A 23,694-nucleotide genomic window follows, 5' to 3' on the forward strand; every position below is an offset into this window, starting at 1 on the left:
ATTTAGTTAGCTTGCACTTGCTAGCTAATTTGTCCTATTTAGCTAGCTTGCTGTTGCTAGCTAATTTGTCCTGGGATTTAAACATTGAGTTGTTATTTTACCTGAAATGCACATGGTCCTCTACTCCGTCAATTCATCCACACATAAAACGATCAACCAAATCTTTCTAGTCATCTCTACTCCTTCCAGGCCTTTTGTTCTCTTGACTTTATATTGCGATTGGCAACTTTCATAAATTAGGTGCATTACCGCCACTGACCTTGTTAGTTTTTCAGTCACCCACATGGGTATATCCAATAAGGAGATGGCACGTGGGTACCTGCTTCTATAAACCAATGAGGAGATGGGAAAGTCAGGACTTGCAGCGCGATCCCCATCACAAATAGAACTGACTTGTATTTTAGATGCTTGTTGGCGCGCGCGAGCAGTGTGGGTGCGATAATTGAATAATATAGATTTCAAAATGTATTTTGCAATACTCGCGCACGCGATGCAAGCGGTGTAGTCAGCCTGTGACACACACTAGGATATGGTTGGAGTTTGCGCAATTTCATAACAAATTATGGAAAGGGGTGCCTAATGACGTACATTTGTTCGGTCTGATTTCAAGGCGTGACACATAATGAAATACCTCCCAAAATAAAATGTTTAACTATTACTGAAATGTATATCTTGTAAAATGACAGAGGGTTTTTATCAATTAGAATTTGATGCTCGTTATAACATTTTTAAAGTAATGAGTGTGTCCCGAAGTTGATCGGGTTTATTGCTACCCTGGCCGCTATGGAAGTCACCCTCTGACATCAGCCAGTGTGGCAACAGACATTTGAGCGAGTTGTCAGCGATGAGGGACTAGTTTACGATTCAAGCAATATTCCATCAGTGAGAAGTCTCCCTCGTGTGCCCCAACCAGTGTTCATTTTTACAGTTATTTTAGATTTAGTCTTAGTTTTAGTCTTAAAATACATTTTAGTCTTAGTCACATTTTCGTAATTTCATCCTTCATAATTTGTTTGTTATTTTCAGCCAACTAAAACTCTGGACAATTTTAGTCTAGTTTTAACCACAGTCGTTTTAGTCACATACTAGTCAGTGCATTTTTACCAGTAAATAATTAATATGTACCTCTAACTTCCATCATAATGTTAACCCTCTTAAGTGAACTGAACTGGTTGAAAATAGAGTTTTAATGACTCCAACCTAAGTGTATGTAAACTTCTGACTTCAAATGTACATAGATACATACATACAGTTGAAGTCGAAGTTTACATACACTTAGGTTGGAGTCATTAAAACTAGTTTTTCAACCACTCCACAAATGTATTGTTAACAAACTATAGTTTTGGCAAGTCGGTTAGGACATCTCCTTTGTGAATGACAAAAGTCATTTTTCCAATAATTGTTTTCAGACAGATTATTTCCCTTATAATTCACTGTATCACAATTCCAATGGGTCAAAAGTTTACATACACTAAGTTGACTGTGCCTTTCAACAGCTTGGAAAATTCCAGAAAATTGTGTCATGGCTTTAGAAGCTTCTGATAGGGTAATTGACATAATTTTAGTGAATTGGAGGTTTACCTGTGGATGTATTTCAAGACCTACCTTCAAAATCAGTGCCTCTTTGCTTGACATTATGGGAAAATCAAAAGAAATCAGCCAAGAACTCAGACCAAAAATTGTAATCCTCCACAAGTATGGTTCATCCTTGGGAGCAATTTCCAAATGCCTGAAGGTACCACATTCACCTGTACAAACAATAGTACGCAGGTATAAACACCATGGGACCACTCAGCCGTCATACCGCTCAGGAAGGAGACGTGTTCCGTCTCCTAGAGATGAACGTACTTTGGTGCGAAAAGTGCAAACGAGTAAAACGAGTCCTATATCAACATAACCTGAAAGGCCGCTCAGCAAGGAAGAAGCCACTGCTCAAAAATCGCCATAAAAAGCCAGACTACGGTTTGCAACTGCACATGGCTACAAAGATCATACTTTTTGTAGAAATGTCCTCTGGTCTGATGAAACAAAAATAGATCTGTTTGGCCATAATGACCATCATTATGTTTGGAGGAAAAAGGGGGAGGCTTGCAAGTCAAAGAACACCATCTCAACCGTGAAGCACGGGGGTGTTAGCATCATGTTGTGGGGGTGCTTTGCTGCAAGAGCGACTGGTGCACTTCACTAAATAGATGGCATCATGAGGTAGGAACATTATGTGGATATATTGAAGCAACATCTCAAGACATCAGTCAGGAAGTTAAAGCTTGGTCGCAAATGGGTCTTCCAAATGAACAATGACCCCAAGCATACTTCCAAAATTGTGGCAAAATGGCTTAAGGACAACAAAGTCAAGGTATTGGAGTGGCAATCACAAAACCCTGACCTCAATCCCATAGAAAATTTGTGGGCAGAACTGATAAAGCATGTGCGAGCAAGGAGGCCTACAAACCTGACTCAGTTACACCAGCTCTGTCAGGAGGAATGGGCCAAAATTCACCCAGCATGTGGAAGGCTAGCCAAAATGTTTGACCCAAGTGAAACAATTTAAAGGCAATGCTACCAAATACTAATTGTGTGTATGTAAACTTCTGACCCACTGGGATTGTGATGAAAGAAATAAAAGCTGAAATAAATCATTCTCTCTACTCTTATTCTGACATTTCACATTCTTAAAATGAAGTGGTGATCCTAACTGACCAAAGACAGGGAGGAATTGTGAAAAACTGAGTTTAAATGTATTTGTCTAAGGTGTCTGTAAACTTCAGACTTCAGCTGTATGAAGTATTGTGTCAATGTTCAGTATGGGGCACCCATTGATTTTCTTATGTTTGAGTCACTCATAGCACAAGCTATCATAAAATGTGTAGAATTGTAGGAAATTTGCTTTAAAACAACTACATTTTGTCACTGCGGTCAGCAGGAGGGCCTCAAATATTGCAACCGCAACATTGGCCATGCCCATGTCAATGCTGTATTTTGATCCATAAAAAAAACGGATAATGTCATCCTTCCTTAACCTATAGGACAGTGTTTCCCAAACTCAGTCCTGGGGACCCCAAGGGGTGCATGTTTAGTTTTTTGCCCTAGCACTACACAGCCTATATAAATAATCAATGCTTACAGGGATAATCCACCCCAAACCACGGATTCCTATGATTAACAGTTTTAAACCATAACACTAATATGCAAAAAATAAAACGTAGCTAGACGCAATAATACCAAAGTCAATATTGGCATGTGAAGTAGATAGCTAGCTATCTAAAAAATCACCTAAACATTCTGCAATATAAACTACATTTGCAGTTGGTCTCTATCACTGAGCTATAAACGGGGTCTCTGCACAGAGCATGCTGTATCGCATTAGTGGAAACCAAGACTTCCAGAGTGAGAGAGGGCTTTCCCACAGACACACAGGGCGCATTGCGACATGTTACTTGAAGGAGAAACTGAGTTGAATAATTTGATACACTGTTTAGATTGAGCACGTCTAAGAGAATGATACTAAGAGAATGATATACTGTACTTTGTCATGAGGATATAGATGGATGCATGTGTTCTAGACTAGTATGCCCATACCATCTATTGGCTGATTTGGCGATCTTGAGTGCAGGTAATTGTTTTAAAAGCGTTATGAAATGTGATAGTGTGTTAACCACCATGTCCAGTGTTGAGAAATATGTAGCTATGACACGTACCTCCACAATTTCCTGTTTTTCACAGACCAACTACTAAGAAGTTAAATCACGGGGAATGTTTTTATTTTACCCACTGATAGAACACAGGCTTTCAACAAATTGACAGCCTGATGTTTATTTCTGGGGTGGATTATCCTTGAATTGAATCAGCTGTGGAGTGAAAGGAACAAAACTAGATGTGCACCCGTTGGGGTCCCCTGGACAGAGATTGAGACGCGCTGCCATAGGAAGTCCCACCCAGTTGACTAATTTAAAATGGCGGAAGCCCTCAATGACAATATCCATCTAGAGCAGTGGTCACCAAACCAACTGGTCGATCTCCAAGGCATTCCTGGTCGATTTGCCCAACATTTCTGCAAAAAAAGACCACGGTGCAACTCGAGTTTCGCAAGACGGTGCCCCCTTTTTGTTCAGTCTCAGCGGAGGGACAGTGGAGGGAGAGAGAGTGGAGAGGAACGGTAAAAGGCAGCCTCTCCGCCTCCCTCTCTCTCTCTGCCTCCCTCCATTGACCATCAGATGCATGCACCATCAGTCCAGTAAACCATTAAAATGATCCCTTTAATGACAAAGACACAACATTAGCCTGTGCAATATTTGCTAGTGATCGCCAACTAAGGTATATAATTACCACTGTGATCATATATCTAAAGTTTTTAAATATAATTACAAAATGGTCTCAGAAGATCAACATTGGCAGGGCAATTCAAGCTTAGCCAATATGCAATTATCGTGTATTACACCTATAGCCTACTACACAAACCTCATTACTACATAACTGTTTTTAAGAGGTCCATAGTACATAGGTTTCTGTTTTTTAGGTCATGTTTAAAAACAAATCATAATAATAATATTCTGAGTGGTAGATCTTGGCTTTCATTTTGACTCAAAGTGATATACTCACTGCACTAGAGTCCTCTAACTAACTCTATAGCTGCTCATTACACATGTGTAGGACCTCTATCTAACTCTATAGCTGCTCATTACACATGTGTAGGACCTCTATCTAACTCTATAGCTGCTCATTACACATGTGTAGGACCTCTATCTAACTCTATAGCTGCTCATTACACATGTGTAGGACCTCTATCTAACTCTATAGCTGCTCATTACACATGTGTAGGACCTCTAACTAACTCGAAGGCTGCTCTTTACACATGTGTAGGACCTCTATCTAACTCTATAGCTGCTCATTACACATGTGTAGGACCTCTATCTAACTCTATAGCTGCTCATTACACATGTGTAGGACCTCTAACTAACTCTATAGCTGCTCATTACACATGTGTAGGACCTCTATCTAACTCTATAGCTGCTCATTACACATGTGTAGGACCTCTATCTAACTCTATAGCTGCTCATTACACATGTGTAGGACCTCTAACTAACTCTATAGCTGCTCATTACACATGTGTAGGACCTCTATCTAACTCTATAGCTGCTCATTACACATGTGTAGGACCTCTAACTAACTCTATAGCTGCTCATTACACATGTGTAGGACCTCTATCTAACTCTATAGCTGCTCATTACACATGTGTAGGACCTCTATCTAACTCTATAGCTGCTCATTACACATGTGTAGGACCTCTAACTAACTCTATAGCTGCTCATTACACATGTGTAGGACCTCTATCTAACTCTATAGCTGCTCTTTACACATGTGTAGGACCTCTATCTAACTCTATAGCTGCTCATTACACATGTGTAGGACCTCTATCTAACTCTATAGCTGCTCATTACACATGTGTAGGACCTCTATCTAACTCTATAGCTGCTCATTACACATGTGTAGGACCTCTAACTAACTCTATAGCTGCTCATTACACATGTGTAGGACCTCTATCTAACTCTATAGCTGCTCATTACACATGTGTAGGACCTCTATCTAACTCTATAGCTGCTCATTACACATGTGTAGGACCTCTAACTAACTCTATAGCTGCTCATTACACATGTGTAGGACCTCTATCTAACTCGAAGGCTGCTCTTTACACATGTGTAGGACCTCTAACTAACTCTATAGCTGCTCATTACACATGTGTAGGACCTCTATCTAACTCTATAGCTGCTCATTACACATGTGTAGGACCTCTATCTAACTCTATAGCTGCTCATTACACATGTGTAGGACCTCTATCTAACTCTATAGCTGCTCTTTACACATGTGTAGGACCTCTAACTAACTCTATAGCTGCTCATTACACATGTGTAGGACCTCTATCTAACTCTATAGCTGCTCATTACACATGTGTAGGACCTCTAACTAACTCTATAGCTGCTCTTTACACATGTGTAGGACCTCTAACTAACTCTATAGCTGCTCATTACACATGTGTAGGACCTCTATCTAACTCTATAGCTGCTCATTACACATGTGTAGGACCTCTATCTAACTCTATAGCTGCTCATTACACATGTGTAGGACCTCTAACTAACTCTATAGCTGCTCTTTACACATGTGTAGGACCTCTATCTAACTCTATAGCTGCTCATTACACATGTGTAGGACCTCTATCTAACTCTATAGCTGCTCATTACACATGTGTAGGACCTCTATCTAACTCTATAGCTGCTCATTACACATGTGTAGGACCTCTATCTAACTCTATAGCTGCTCATTACACATGTGTAGGACCTCTATCTAACTCTATAGCTGCTCATTACACATGTGTAGGACCTCTATCTAACTCTATAGCTGCTCATTACACATGTGTAGGACCTCTAACTAACTCTATAGCTGCTCATTACACATGTGTAGGACCTCTATCTAACTCTATAGCTGCTCTTTACACATGTGTAGGACCTCTATCTAACTCTATAGCTGCTCATTACACATGTGTAGGACCTCTATCTAACTCTATAGCTGCTCATTACACATGTGTAGGACCTCTATCTAACTCTATAGCTGCTCATTACACATGTGTAGGACCTCTATCAAACTCTATAGCTGCTCTTTACACATGTGTAGGACCTCTAACTAACTCTATAGCTGCTCATTACACATGTGTAGGACCTCTATCTAACTCTATAGCTGCTCTTTACACATGTGTAGGACCTCTATCTAACTCTATAGCTGCTCATTACACATGTGTAGGACCTCTAACTAACTCTATAGCTGCTCATTACACATGTGTAGGACCTCTATCTAACTCTATAGCTGCTCATTACACATGTGTAGGACCTCTATCTAACTCTATAGCTGCTCATTACACATGTGTAGGACCTCTATCTAACTCTATAGCTGCTCATTACACATGTGTAGGACCTCTATCTAACTCTATAGCTGCTCATTACACATGTGTAGGACCTCTAACTAACTCTATAGCTGCTCATTACACATGTGTAGGACCTCTATCTAACTCTATAGCTGCTCATTACACATGTGTAGGACCTCTAACTAACTCTATAGCTGCTCATTACACATGTGTAGGACCTCTATCTAACTCTATAGCTGCTCTTTACACATGTGTAGGACCTCTAACTAACTCTATAGCTGCTCATTACACATGTGTAGGACCTCTATCTAACTCTATAGCTGCTCATTACACATGTGTAGGACCTCTATCTAACTCGAAGGCTGCTCTTTACACATGTGTAGGACCTCTATCTAACTCTATAGCTGCTCATTACACATGTGTAGGACCTCTATCTAACTCTATAGCTGCTCATTACACATGTGTAGGACCTCTATCTAACTCTATAGCTGCTCATTACACATGTGTAGGACCTCTAACTAACTCTATAGCTGCTCATTACACATGTGTAGGACCTCTATCTAACTCTATAGCTGCTCATTACACATGTGTAGGACCTCTATCTAACTCTATAGCTGCTCTTTACACATGTGTAGGACCTCTATCTAACTCTATAGCTGCTCATTACACATGTGTAGGACCTCTATCTAACTCTATAGCTGCTCATTACACATGTGTAGGACCTCTATCTAACTCTATAGCTGCTCATTACACATGTGTAGGACCTCTAACTAACTCGAAGGCTGCTCTTTACACATGTGTAGGACCTCTAACTAACTCTATAGCTGCTCATTACACATGTGTAGGACCTCTATCTAACTCTATAGCTGCTCATTACACATGTGTAGGACCTCTATCTAACTCTATAGCTGCTCATTACACATGTGTAGGACCTCTATCTAACTCTATAGCTGCTCATTACACATGTGTAGGACCTCTATCTAACTCTATAGCTGCTCATTACACATGTGTAGGACCTCTATCTAACTCGAAGGCTGCTCTTTACACATGTGTAGGACCTCTAACTAACTCTATAGCTGCTCATTACACATGTGTAGGACCTCTAACTAACTCTATAGCTGCTCATTACACATGTGTAGGACCTCTATCTAACTCTATAGCTGCTCTTTACACATGTGTAGGACCTCTATCTAACTCTATAGCTGCTCATTACACATGTGTAGGACCTCTATCTAACTCTATAGCTGCTCATTACACATGTGTAGGACCGGTTGACCTTTTTTTAAGCTAAAAAATAAAACTATGGTTTCCGGTTTCAATGAAGAGCTGACCAGACTGAAATTGTGAAGTGAGTCGGAACAATTCGATTTTGTTTCAGGATCATGATAATATACTCCAATGGAATTGAAAATAGAGTGGTCAGACTGCTCAGTTAATCCAACAAGATAAGTATTTATTTAATAACTTTTTGTGTGTTATTGTTGTTTATCATCAACATAACAGAATTCGACCAGGAGAGGTGCATTGTGATATCTGCTCTGAGGTCCAAGCTGTGAAGTTCTGTCAGACCTGCAGTGTGTCCTACTGTGAGACCCACATCAGACAACACTATACAATAGCAGCACTGCAGAGACACACACTGGTGGATGTGACTGGAGACCTGGGGCTGAAACTCTGTCAACATGACTACAGTCCTCTGGAGGTGTTCTGCAGGACAGACCAGATGCTGATCTGCAGTCAGTGTGCAGAGACAAACCACAAAGGACATGATACCACCATCCATGAAATAAAGAAAGCAGGAAGACAGGTAACTACTGGTGTTAATCTGGAAGACAGGTAACTACTGGGGTTAATCTGGAAAACAGATAACTACTGGGGTTCATCTGGAAGATAGGTAACTACTGGGGTTCATCTGGAAGACATAACTACTGGGGTTCATCTGGAAGATAGGTAACTACTGGGGTTCATCTGGAAGGCCAGTTTCAATACACCTTGCCATACATTCTACAATTGTAGAATTGGAACTCTATTGGAAGGATGCGACACCATTCTTCCAAGAGAAATTCCATCATTTGGTGTTTTGTTGATTGTGGTGTAAAACGCTGCCTCAGGCGCGTCTCCAGAGTCTCCTATAAGTGTTTCATTGGTTTGAGATCTGGAGACAGACACACCCTTTAAAGCCCTTATGCTCCTTTGAGACAGACCCCTCTTTCAATGTCACTGAGATCTCTTCTAGCCCTGTTAGTCAAAATAATGGGCAACTGGACATTTTTATACATGACCCAAAGCATGATGGGATGTTTGTGGAAGCACCTGCTTTCAATATACTTTGTATCCCTCATTTACTCAAGTGTTTCCTTTATTTTGGCAGTTACCTGTATGTCAAAGCAGTTGATGTATCTTGACTTTAAAATATCTGTTGTACATTTGGCAAAGTAACAATTTCTATGTTTTTAAAGAAATGACTCATTCGTATTTTGTTCTCATATTTTAAGAGTTGTTACGGCGACCAGCACACAATGCAGTCCTCAGATGATGGTAGGTATGGAAACACAGAATAAACTGACCCAAACTATAGTATTTAATTTAAATCTACATTTAAGAGGATACATTTACTAAGATATCAATTGTTGTTCCTTTACTGCTGGGATGAATAATACACATTTGGTTTAGTAATTTTATTTTGAATAAAGTCTGTTTATCTCTCTCATTATTCCTTCACCAGTGCTGCCCCCTCCTGGTGACATCCAGGTCCTGTTGCTGACATTAGATTCTGTGTCTCTGAGCTGGAGTTCTCCTCAAGGGCTGACAGGACCACAGACATTCAGAGTGACCTGGGGGTGTGACGGTGAAACAAGCTCAACAAGAGTGGAAGGGGGGCATCATCTTGAAATAAGCAGTCTAAAACCGGGTAAAAGGTACCAGTTCAGTGTGGCTACAGAGGGAGAAGATGGAAGACGAAGCAGATGGATCTCAGCATCCCTATCAACAGGTAAAGTAGGTTTCAGTATCCCTATCTACAGGTACAGTAGGTCTCAGCATCCCTATCTACAGGTACAGTAGGTCTCAGCATCCCTATCCACAGGTACAGTAGGTCTCAGTATCCCTATCCACAGGTACAGTAGGTCTCAGCATCCCTATCCACAGATACAGTAGGTCTCAGCATCCCTATCCACAGGTACAGTAGGTCTCAGCATCCCTATCCACAGGTACAGTAGGTCTCAGCATCCCTATCCACAGGTACAGTAGGTCTCAGCCTCCCTATCCACAGGTACAGTAGGTCTCAGTATCCCTATCCACAGGTACAGTAGGTCTCAGCATCCCTATCCACAGGTACAGTAGGTCTCAGTATCCCTATCCACAGGTACAGTAGGTCTCAGCATCCCTATCCACAGATACAGTAGGTCTCAGCATCCCTATCCAAAGGTACAGTAGGTCTCAGCATCCCTATCCGCAGGTACAGTAGGTCCTCGCCTCCCTATCCACAGGTACAGTAGATCTCAGCATCCCTATCCACAGGTACAGTAGGTCCTCGCCTCCCTATCCACAGGTACAGTAGGTCTCAGCATCCCTATCCGCAGGTACAGTAGGTCTCAGCATCCCTATCCGCAGGTACAGTAGGTCCTCGCCTCCCTATCCACAGGTACAGTAGATCTCAGCATCCCTATCCACAGGTACAGTAGGCCTCAGCATCCCTATCCACAGGTACAGTAGGTCTCAGCATCCCTATCCACAGGTACAGTAGGTCTCAGCATCCCTATCCACAGGTACAGTAGGCTAACTTATGTTTTTATTCAGACTACATTCATTAATTCCTAGAGACGTTTTTGGACTCTGTCAAAAACAGCACATCCTCTGTTCTCAACAAATCTTGATTTTTGTTCCAGTTGTCCCACCCAGAGATTTAAAGATAGACCATTTGGAAGAGACCTCCTTCACTCTCCACTGGTCCAAGGCTGAAGGGATGGAGAAAGTCCCACAGCACTTCTTCATATCCAACTGCATCCCAGGAACAGACCCCCTCACAGCCGTTACTGACGACTGCCACAAAGCCTTCACAAACCTGCAATCTGGCACAGAGTACACTGTTAGTGTTGCAACTGTGCTGAGTAATGGGGAACGGAGTGAAACTGTCTCGACAACAGTCTGCACTAGTAAGAGATCTTCCCCTAATTACAGCTCATCATCTCTTTACCAGTAACTAGAGAGATATCTCTTTACCAGTAACTAGAGATATCTCTTTACCAGTAACTACAGAGATATCTCTTTACCATTAACTACAGAGATATCTCTTTACCAGTAACTACAGAGATATATCTTTACCAGTAACTACAGAGATATCTCTTTACCAGTAACTAGACATATCTCTTTACCAGTAACTAGAGGTATCTCTTTACCAGTAACTACAGAGATATCTCTTTACAAGTAACTAGAGAGATATCTCTTTACCAGTAACTAGAGGTATCTCTTTACCATTAACTAGAGAGATATCTCTTTACCAGTAACTAGAGGTATCTCTTTACCAGTAACTACAGAGATATCTCTTTACCAGTAACTACAGAGATATCTCTTTACCAGTAACTAGAGGTATCTCTTTACCAGTAACTACAGAGATATCTCTTTACCAGTAACTAGAGATATCTCTTTACCAGTAACTACAGAGATATCTCTTAACCAGTAACTAGAGGTATCTCTTTACCAGTAACTACAGAGATATCTCTTTACCAGTAACTAGAGATATCTCTTTACCAGTAACTACAGACATATCTCTTTACCAGTAACTACAGAGATATCTCTTTACCAGTAACTACAGAGATATCTCTTTACCAGTAACTAGAGGTATCTCTTTACCAGTAACTACAGAGATATATCTTTACCATTAACTAGAGGTATCTCTTTACCAGTAACTACAGAGATATCTCTTTACCAGTAACTACAGAGATATCTCTTAACCAGTAACTAGAGGTATCTCTTTACCAGTAACTACAGAGATATCTCTTTACCAGTAACTAGAGATATCTCTTTACCAGTAACTACAGAGATATCTCTTTACCAGTAACTACAGAGATATCTCTTTACCAGTAACTACAGAGATATCTCTTTACCATTAACTAGAGGTATCTCTTTACCAGTAACTACAGAGATATCTCTTTACCAGTAACTAGAGGTATCTCTTTACCAGTAACTAGAGGACAAATAACATTTTTGTTTTGTAGTTAGTGATCTGTTTTGTGTGTGTGTGTGTGTCCATATCAACAGCCCTGACTTTATTCTACTTTTCCACCCTTAAGGCTATAAACATTTTATTAAATGTTTAAGTGATCCATTTTTTTGAAAATGAGGTGAACTAAAATGTTAAGGTAGAAATATGACTGTTGTGGCATTTTGCATGTACAGTAACAGACAGTTACATGACCTTTCAACATCATCAAATCAAAACCATGGACAGTGTAGTGACTTGACTTTAGCATTAATCTGAGGAATGTTATTTGTCTTATAAATGAACTATGTTTCATTGTTACCCAATAAAATGAATCATGTAACACTTAACTCATTAGGATTTGGGGCACCACGAGAGCGTTTCTTTAAAGAGTTACCATCTCCCGAATTAAACTCTTCAAGGTCTTTACCTATCACATCTATAAACAGTCAACTTATGAACCATGACCTCGTATCATATCACCATTCGTAAACTCGTTGCATCTGCAAAAACCTGAGCCTTACTTATGTTTCAGAACTACGGAAATTGGTTTAATTATTTATTTAGATGCTAATTAAATGGGAACACAGGTGAAAACACACCCACTGTACAGGTTACTAACTGGAAAATTAATGCGATGAAAATGATGTTGAAATGATGCTGAAATAGTGGAGGCAGCTCCTGTTTGCTTCGCGACTTCCGATAACTCTCCATGGTTCTAAATCAATAGTTGTTTTGTCATCCGAACATTTCTGAATCATTACTTTGCGGGGAGGGGGGGGGGGATTCCCCTGTGATTCTACCCACACACAGCTACTGAAATCGAAACAGATTTGATGTATCATACTGAACAAAAATACAAACCCAACAATTTAAATAATTTTACTGGGTTAAAGTTCATATAAGGAAATCTGTCAATTGAAATAAATTTATTGGGCCCTAATCTGTGGATTTCACAAGAATGGGCAGGGGCGGGCCTATGCATGGGAGGGCGTAGGCCCAACCACTTGGGAGCCAGGCCCACCCACTGGGGAGGCAGGCTGTAACGAAGTTCGTCTGTAGAAGGAGAAGCGGACCAAAAAGCAGCGTGGTGGTTACTCATGTTCTTTAATGGAAAATGAACGATACATGAAATAACTTAAATCTACAAAACAACAAACGGACCGTGAAAAACCTATACAGCCTATCCTGTGACAACAAACACAGTGACAGGAACAATCACCCACAAACACATAGTGAAACCCAGGCTACCTAAGTATGATTCTCAATCAGAGACAACTAATGACACCTGCCTCTGATTGAGAACCATACTAGGCCGAAAACATAGAAATGCCCCAAAACATAGAAAAACAAACATAGACTGCCCACCCAACTCACGCCCTGACCATACTAAATAAATACAAAACAACGGAAATCAAGGTCAGAACGTGACACAGGCCCAGCCCATCAAAATGAGTTTTTCCCCACAAAAGGGCTTTATTACAGACAGAAATACTCCTCAGTTTCATCAGCTGTCCAGGTGACTGGTCTCAGACGATCCCGCAGGTGAAGAAGACAGATGTGGAGGTCCTGGGCTAGCGTGGTTGCATGCGGTCTGTGATTGTGTGGCCGGTTGGAAGTACTGCAAAATTCTCTAAAATGATGTTGGAAGTGGCTTATGGTAGAAATATGAATATTCAATTATTTGGCAACATCTCTGGTAGACATTCCTGCGTCCGTATGCTAATTGCACAATCCCTCAAAATTTGAGTCACCTGTGGCATTGTGCTGTGACAAAAGTGCAGATTTTATATTGGCCTTATATTGTCCCTAGCACCTGTGTAATGATCATGCTGTTTAATACCATGCTGTTTAATACCATGCCTGTCATGCTGTTTAATACCATGCTGTTTAATACCATGCTGTTTAATACCATGCTGTTTAATACCATGCCTGTCATGCTGTTTAATACCATGCTGTTTAATACCATGCCTGTCATGCTGTTTAATGCCATGCTGTTTAATACCATGCTGTTTAATACCATGCCTGTCATGCTGTTTAATACCATGCCTGCCATGCTGTTTAATACCATGCCTGCCATGCTGTTTAATACCATGCTGTTTAATACCACGCCTGTCATGTTGTTTAATACCATGCTGTTTAATACCATGCTGTTTAATACCATGTCTGTCATGCTGTTTAATACCATGCTGTTTAATACCATGCTGTTTAATACCATGCCTGTCATGCTGTTTAATACCATGCTGTTTAATACCATGCTGTTTAATACCATGCCTGTCATGCTGTTTATTACCATGCTGTTTAATACCATGCTGTTTAATACCATGCCTGTCAGGCTGTTTAATACCATGCTGTTTAATACCATGCTGTTTAATACCATGTCTGTCATGCTGTTTATTACCATGCTGTTTAATACCATGCTGTTTAATACCATGCCCGTCATGCTGTTTAATACCATGCTGTTTAATACCATGCTGTTTAATACCATGCCTGTCATGCTGTTTAATACCATGCTGTTTAATACCATGCCTGTCATGCTGTTTAATACCATACTGTTTAATACCTTGTCTGTCATGCTGTTTAATACCATGATGTTTAATACCATGCTGTTTAATACCATGCTGTTTAATACCATGCCTGTCATGCTGTTTAATACCATGCTGTTTAATACCATGCCTGTCATGCTGTTTAATACCATGCCAGTCATGCTGTTTAATACCATGATGTTTAATACCATGCTGTTTAATACCATGCCTGTCATGCTGTTTAATGCCATACTGTTTAATACCATGCCTGTCATGCTGTTTAATACCATGCCAGTCATGCTGTTTAATACCATGCCTGTCATGTTGTTTAATACCATGCTGTTTAATACCATGCTGTTTAATACCATGCCTGTCATGCTGTTTAATACCATACTGTTTAATACCATGCCTGTCATGCTGTTTAATACCATGCTGTTTAATACCATGCCTGTCATGTTGTTTAATACCATGCTGTTTAATACCATGCCTGTCATGCTGTTTAATACCATGCTGTTTAATACCATGTTGTTTAATACCATGCTGTTTAATACCATTCTGTTTAATACCATGATGTTTAATACCATGCTGTTTAATACCATGCTGTTTAATACCATGCTGTTTAATACCATGTTGTTTAATACCATGCCTGTCATGCTGTTTAATGCCATACTGTTTAATACCATGCTGTTTAATACCATGCCTGTCATGCTGTTTAATGCCATACTGTTTAATACCATGCTGTTTAATACCATGCTGTTTAATACCATGCTGTTTAATACCATGTTGTTTAATACCATGCCTGTCATGCTGTTTAATGCCATACTGTTTAATACCATGCTGTTTAATACCATGCTGTTTAATACCATGCTGTTTAATACCATGCATGTCATGCTGTTTAATACCATGCCTGTCATGCTGTTTAATACCATGCTGTTTAATACCATGCTGTTTAATACCATGCTGTTTAAAACCATGCCTGTCATGCTGTTTAATACCATGCCTGTCATGCTGTTTAATGCCATGCCTGCCATGCTGTTTAATACCATGCCTGTCATGCTGTTTAATACCATGCTGTTTAATACCATGCTGTTTAAAACCATGCCTGTCATGCTGTTTAATGCCATGCCTGTCATGCTGTTTAATGCCATGCCTGTCATGCTGTTTAATGCCATGCCTGTCATGCTGTTTAATGCCATGCCTGTCATGCTGTTTAATACCATGCCTGTCAGGTGGATGGATTATCTTGGCAAAGGAGAAATACTGACTTACAGGGCTGTAAACAAATTTGAGAGAAATTAGCTTTTTGTGCGAATAAAACATTTCTAGGATATTTTATTCCAGCCAATGAAATATGGGACCAACCCTTTACATGTTGCATTTATATTTTTGTTCAGTCTAGTAAAGACACAATTAAATTGAAAATAGTTTGATGGGTGAAAATATGATCACTTGAGAGAACAGTGTGTGCAGTCTGAAGCTTTTTTGCTTGCACTCGGTCCCTATAGTCCTATAATGCAGCCCATATATGTTTTGATTTCTAAGACATTCTGAAGGTTTCCATAATTCAAAACTAAGGTTGCCAAATAACTTTAAATCTAGCATATAGGACCTGTTTCAAATTATCACTTTTACACTCAACATAGACACTTCGTATGCGCACCAGCTCTGGATTGGGAAAAATATCCTCTCTATTTTATTCAGCTAAATTCCATTATATTCTTCTTACTATAAATGTATAAAATATAAAATAATCACACAGGACTTAAGCATATCTTGTCTGCTAAATGAGCAAGTCTAGAGCCACTGGCATGGCACATTGCCAGATAACATACAGTAGGTCAAATCTTCTGTTCTTCTGAAATACATTGTCTTCATATCATAATCTTTCTTTAGTCCTCCTAACATAAATCATTGATTATTGTGATGGTGTATATTCAATTATTTAGACTTTTTAAAAATATAGATATTGCAAAGCTACGCATCATATCCCAGGCGTTTATTCGCATAAATCAATGGACACAACAGGCAATTTTTAGAGGCAGGCATCTATTTCCTTTATGTACACACCTTTCGCTCATTTGCATAGTTAATTGTTTAATTCCAGCCTTCACTTCCAGCATTGTAATACATGTATTCATTTCCTAAATGAGTTATCATTTACCCGTCACATTTATTTGTTCTTAGTATTCCTCTATTTCGATTCTAAAAAAATATTTCCTCTGACAGAATAATTATTCTCATCTTTGACTGTGCATTTTCATCAGTTCTTACTTGCACCACTAGATGGCGATCAGCCGATTTCTTGTAGTCTGTACTCCCGAAGCTGTTCACTTTTTGTGCTAGCCAGTTAGCAGTTGTCAGCTGTTAGCAGCCAATGGCTAGCCAATAACCAGCTGACAAAAGGTCATGACCTCCACATCCCTAGCGAGAACATCTTAAAATACTACAGCAATCTTAGTGCAACACCAAGCAGCCTAGTCAAGAGAGTCTTTTAGGGAGGATGAAAAAGGCCTAGTATAGCTATTATCTGAGAGGAAGTTATGTATCTCTTTATCAAAAGCTTGAGGACTTTCAAGTTTTACATTTTTCTGATTATACAATTTTTAAGAAATGTTAAGTGAGACATCTACTAAACATTTAATTACATTTGAGTGTACAAACATTTTGCCCTCAGAACAGCCTCAATACGTTGGGTCATAGACTCTACAAGGTGTCGAAAGCGTTCCACAGGGATGCTGGCCGAAGTTGACTCCAATGTTTCCCACAGTTGGGTCAAGTTGGCTGGATGTCATTTGGGTGGTGGAACATTCTTGATACACATGTGAAACTGTTGAGCTTGAAAAACTTAGCACCGTTGCAGGTCTTATGCTCCTGGGACATACCATACCCTGTTCAATGGCACTTAAATATTTTGTTTTGCACACATAAAATACGTCTCAATTGTCTCAAGGCTTAAAAATCATTCTTTAACCTGTCTCCTCCCCTTCATCTACACTGATTGAAGTGGATCTAACAAGTAACATCAATAGGGGATCATAGCTTTCATCTGAATTCCCCTTGTCTGTCATAGAAAGTCTGTCATAGAAAGAGCAGGTATCCTTAATGTTTTGTACACTCAGTGTTTATCTGGAGTTAAACTGTAACCCTGACAATAATGTATCTATTTTCCCCTAGTACTTCCTGCTCCAGACCAGCTGACTGTTGACTCAGTGGACACCACATCAGCTGCTGTTAGCTGGAGCCAGCCACCAGGATTGGACCAAACCCAACATCATTACCAGATCTCCTACCGCTGTCCAGGGATAAAACCACACATCACTACCACATCTTCACCCAGCATCACTCTCTCTGACCTGAAACCTGCTACTGAATACTCTGTCACTGTCTGCACTGTGCTGGAAAATGGAAAGCAGAGTCAACTGGTGTTAACAACCCTCACCACAGGTAACTACCCTACTTAAGTATTAGTTCTGGTTATCAAAATGACTATATGTGAATTCCCCAGCTCTCAAAATGCAGTTTGATAGTGAATTCAATAAAAGTTGTTTTAACAGTACATTCTGAAAGTATTGAGACCCCTTGACTGAGCAATTAGGGGAGAAGGGCCTTAGTCAGGAAGGTGACCGAGAAACCTATAGACACTCTGACAAAGCTCCAGAGTTCCTCTGTGGAGATGGGAGAACCTTCCAGAAGGACAACCATCTCTACAGCACTCCACCAATCAGACCTTTATGGTATATTGGCGAGACAGAAGCCATTCCTCAGTAAAGGGCACATTAAAGCCCACTTGCAGTTTGCCAAGAGGCACCTAAAGGATTCTCAGACCATGAGAAACAAGATTATCACGGTCTGATGAAACCAAGATTGAACTCTTTGGCCTGAATGCAAATCGTCACATCTGGAGGAAACCTGGCACCATCCCTACGGTGAAGCATGGTGGTGGCAGCATCATGCTGTGGGAATGTTTTTCAGCGGCAGGGACAGGGAGACGAGTCATTATGGGGTATTGTGTGTAGATTGACCAGGTGGGAAAATGTTTTAGTCCATTCTAGCATACGGCTGTAACGTAACAGAATGTGGAAAAATCAATGGTCTGAATACTTGCGAATGCACTGTGATATAAGAGATCATGCTTTCTTGCATTCCTTTGACTCATTATGTCAAGGAGTTTATCTGCCTCTGCTTGAGTTAACTTTATCAGTAGTACAGTATTAAACAATTGTTATTGTGGAGAGGATGTATAATATAACCATACTTTTCATTTATATAATTTAATGTAAATAGCGGAAAGTGTTCATTTTTGTAACATTACAAATCTAACCTATGTTGTGTGACTTCTGCATTAGCGTATTTCTTCCCATATCAAAAGGAATTGCAAGCTGACCTTTTCTTATTTTTCAACTACTCTTCTACTGTTTCTCCTGTAATATATTTATAGATTTAACTATAGCCCTGACAATAATGTATTTTTCCTTAGTACTTCCTGCTCCAGACCAGCTGACTGTTGACTCAGTGGACACCACATCAGCTGCTGTTAGCTGGAGTCAGCCACCAGGATTGGACCAAACCCAACATCAGTACCAGATCTCCTACCACTGTCCAGGGACAAAACCACACATCACTACCACATCTTCACACAGCATCACTCTCTCTGACCTGCAATGTGGTACTCAGTACTCTGTCACTGTCTGCACTGTGCTGGAAAATGGAAAGCAAAGTCAACCTGTGTCAACAACCTTCACCACAGGTAACGAAGTACCCAACTTAAGTTATGTTTAGTGTCAAAGTTGATTCAACTTTAACTAGTTATTGAAATAACTATGAACTAATCATAATGGATGTGTCATCATGGGATGTAAAGGTATAGTTTCTTCCCTGTTGAGAAATATATGATGGTGAATTCCCCAGATCTCATAATTCATCTTGGTGCTGAAATTAATAAAGGTTTTTATAGTGTGTGAATTCTTGCTTTCTTCCATTAGTGTGGGTCATAATGTCAAGGAGTTGATCTGCCTCTGCTTACTATAACTTTATCAGTAGTACAGTGTTAAACACTTGTTATTGTGGAGAGGATTTTTAATGACACCATTATTTTATTTTATATTTAAAGACATTGGAGTGGCGACAACAATGTAGCAGTAGCGGACCACCGTTGATAAATGGATACAGCAGAAACCCCTAAATCCAACTTCTGTTGTGACTTCTATTTTTTAGCTTCTTTCTTATTTATCTTTCTTAGTACTTCCTGCTCCAGACCAGCTGACTGTTCACTCAGTGGACACCACATCAGCTGCTGTTAGCTGGAACCAGTCACCAGGATTGGACCAAACCCAACATCAGTACCAGATCTCCTACCACTGTCCAGGGACAGAACAACACATCACTACCACATCTTCACCCAGCATCACTCTCTCTGACCTGAAACCTGCTACTCAGTACTCTGTCAGTGTCTGCACTGTGCTGGAAAATGGAAAGCAAAGTCAACTGGTGTCAACAACCCTCACCACAAGTAAGGAAGTACCCTACTAAAATATTGTGTCTGGTGTCAAACTTTGACTAGTTATCAAAAAGTCTAATGTAAATTAACAAATCATAATGGATGTGTCAGTTTTACGTTCCCAAAAGACAAACACAATGTCATCGCTCCTAGAAAAGGGAACTAACAAAGATAATCACTTCAACAAACATGAACAGAAAGGGTTTCAAAAGGTTTTCTGAAAGACACCATGGGGGTTCCCACTGAAAGATGGCAAAGCCACTAGTAACGGGTTCTAAAGACACCATGGGGGTTCCCACTGAAAGATGGCAAAGCCACTAGTAACGGGTTCTAAAGACACCATGGGGGTTCCCACTGAAAGATGGCAAAGCCACTAGTAACGGGTTCTAAAGACACCATGGGGGTTCCCACTGAAAGATGGCAAAGCCACTAGTAACGGGTTCTAAAGACACCATGGGGGTTCCCACTGAAAGATGGCAAAGACACTAGTAACGGGTTCTAAAGACACCATGGGGGTTCCCACTGAAAGATGGCAAAGACACTAGTAACGGGTTCTAAAGACACCATGGGGGTTCCCACTGAAAGATGGCAAAGCCACTAGTAACGGGTTCTAAAAGACACCATGGGGGTTCCCACTGAAAGATGGCAAAGCCACTAGTAACGGGTTCTAAAAGACACCATGGGGGTTCCCACTGAAAGATGGCAAAGACACTAGTAACGGGTTCTAAAAGACACCATGGGGGTTCCCACTGAAAGATGGCAAAGCCACTAGTAACGGGTTCTAAAAGACACCATGGGGGTTCCCACTGAAAGATGGCAAAGCCACTAGTAACGGGTTCTAAAGACACCATGGGGGTTCCCACTGAAAGATGGCAAAGCCACTAGTAACGGGTTCTAAAAGACACCATGGGGGTTCCCACTGAAAGATGGCAAAGCCACTAGTAACGGGTTCTAAAAGACACCATGGGGGTTCCCACTGAAAGATGGCAAAGCCACTAGTAACGGGTTCTAAAGACACCATGGGGGTTCCCACTGAAAGATGGCAAAGCCACTAGTAACGGGTTCTAAAGACACCATGGGGGTTCCCACTGAAAGATGGCAAAGCCACTAGTAACGGGTTCTAAAAGACACCATGGGGGTTCCCACTGAAAGATGGCAAAGCCACTAGTAACCGGTTCTAAAGACACCATGGGGGTTCCCACTGAAAGATGGCAAAGCCACTAGTAACGGGTTCTAAAAGACACCATGGGGGTTCCCACTGAAAGATGGCAAAGCCACTAGTAACGGGTTCTAAAGACACCATGGGGGTTCCCACTGAAAGATGGCAAAGCCACTAGTAACGGGTTCTAAAAGACACCATGGGGGTTCCCACTGAAAGATGACAAAGCCACTAGTAACGGGTTCTAAAGACACCATGGGGGTTCCCACTGAAAGATGGCAAATCCACTAGTAACGGGTTCTAAAGACACCATGGGGGTTCCCACTGAAAGATGGCAAAGTCACTAGTAAGGGGTTCTAAAGACACCCACCATGGATGCCCACTAAGGTTTACCTCTGAAATGACAAACTAAAAGTAAAACCTACACCAACTCGGGATCTGGAGTAAAAAGGATATGGAGTTAAATCAACAGTAGTTTCTGTCTAAATGCTGTGACCACCCTAACATAAGGTGTAGCTCATCTCTCCATCTGATGCACTAGACCAGCAGCTCTTAAACCCCTGCAGGACCAGCATCTCTTAAATACCATCAGGACCAGCGGCTCTTAAATACCATCAGGACCAGCATCTCTTAAATACCATCAGGACCAGCAGCTCTTAAATATCATCAGGACCAGCAGCTCTTAAATACCATCAGGACCAGCAGCTCTTAAATACCATCAGGGCCAGCGGCTCTTAAATACCATCAGGACCAGCAGCTCTTAAATATCATCAGGGCCAGCGGATCTTAAATACCATCAGGGCCAGCGGCTCTTAAATACCGTCAGGACCAGCAGCTCTTAAATACCAGCTGGGCCAGCACATGTGTTTATTTAAAAGATATGTATATATTTCACCTTTATTTAACCAGTTAGGCTAGTTGAGAACAAGTTCTCATTTACAACTACAACCTGGCCAAGATAAAGCAAAGCAGTGCAACACAAACCACACAGAATTTCTAATGGGATAAACAAAGGTACAGTCGAGAGAGTGACGTCATCATCATTGTTTACATTAAAACTTTTTAAATAAATAGATTTTAATCCGAACTAAAGTTTTTGTTACTACGGATTCCATAACGGCTGGGAGTGTAAGTTTGTGTTCTTTTTTTTGCGTGGATTCCGCGAGTGCTACAGTGCCTTGCGAAAGTATTCGGCCCCCTTGAGCTTTGCGACCTTTTGCCACATTTCAGGCTTCAAACATAAAGATATAAAACTGTATTTTTTTGTGAAGAATCAACAACAAGTGGGACACAATCATGAAGTGGAACGACATTTATTGGATATTTCTAACTTTTTTAACACATCAAAAACTGAAAAATTGGGCGTGCAAAATTATTCAGCCCTTTACTATCAGTGCAACAAACTCTCTCCAGAAGTTCAGTGAGGATCTCTGAATGATCCAATGTTGACCTAAATGACTAATGATGATAAATACAATCCACCTGTGTGTAAGCAATATAAATGCACCTGCACTGTGATAGTCTCAGAGGTCCGTTAAAAGTGCAGAGAGCATCATGAAGAACAAGGAACACACCAGGCAGGTCCGAGATACTGTTGTGAAGAAGTTTAAAGCCGGATTTGGATACAAAAAGATTTCCCAAGCTTTAAACATCCCAAGGAGCACTGTGCAAGCGATAATATTGAAATGGAAGGAGTATCAGACCACTGCAAATCTACCAAGACCTGGCCGTCCCTCTAAACTTTCAGCTCATACAAGGAGAAGACTGATCAGAGATGCAGCCAAGAGGCCCATGATCACTCTGGATGAACTGCAGAGATCTACAGCTGAGGTGGGAGACTCTGTCCATAGGACAACAATCAGTCGTATATTGCACAAATCTGGCCTTTATGGAAGAGTGGCAAGAAGAAAGCCATTTCTTAAAGATATCCATAAAAAGTGTTGTTTAAAGTTTGCCACAAGCCACCTGGGAGACACACCAAACATGTGGAAGAAGGTGCTCTGGTCAGATGAAACCAAAATTGAACTTTTTGGCAACAATGCAAAACGTTATGTTTGGCGTAAAAGCAACACAGCTCATCACCCTGAACACACCATCCCCACTGTCAAACATGGTGGTGGCAGCATCATGGTTTGGGCCTGCTTTTCTTCAGCAGGGACAGGGAAGATGGTTAAAATTGATGGGAAGATGGATGGAGCCAAATACAGGACCATTCTGGAAGAAAACCTGATGGAGTCTGCAAAAGACCTGAGACTGGGACGGAGATTTGTCTTCCAACAAGACAATGATCCAAAACATAAAGCAAAATCTACAATGGAATGGTTCAAAAATAAACATATCCAGGTGTTAGAATGGCCAAGTCAAAGTCCAGACCTGAATCCAATCGAGAATCTGTGGAAA

General features: G+C 40.7%; 1 protein-coding gene across 14 annotated transcripts in view; it reads left to right on the top strand.

Moving 5' to 3' along the window:
• The window catches only part of LOC110534594 (fibronectin), a 272,449-nt gene that overhangs the window by 84,869 nt on the left and 163,886 nt on the right, over positions 1-23,694 (top strand). For 12 of the 14 annotated variants that reach the window (XM_036934025.1, XM_036934023.1, XM_036934032.1 and 9 more), the window contains one exon: positions 19,878-20,147. In XM_036934025.1, the coding sequence (XP_036789920.1) occupies positions 19,878-20,147 (270 nt within the window). Of the gene's footprint in view, positions 1-8,416; positions 8,721-9,408; positions 9,452-9,638; positions 9,906-10,800; positions 11,068-17,812; positions 18,083-19,115; positions 19,386-19,877; positions 20,148-23,694 lie in introns of all 14 variants that reach the window. The other 2 variants (XM_036934024.1, XM_036934036.1) reach the window with 2 other exon arrangements.

This window comes from Oncorhynchus mykiss, chromosome 10, assembly GCF_013265735.2.
Source record: "Oncorhynchus mykiss isolate Arlee chromosome 10, USDA_OmykA_1.1, whole genome shotgun sequence".
NCBI classification, from domain to species: domain Eukaryota; kingdom Metazoa; phylum Chordata; class Actinopteri; order Salmoniformes; family Salmonidae; genus Oncorhynchus; species Oncorhynchus mykiss.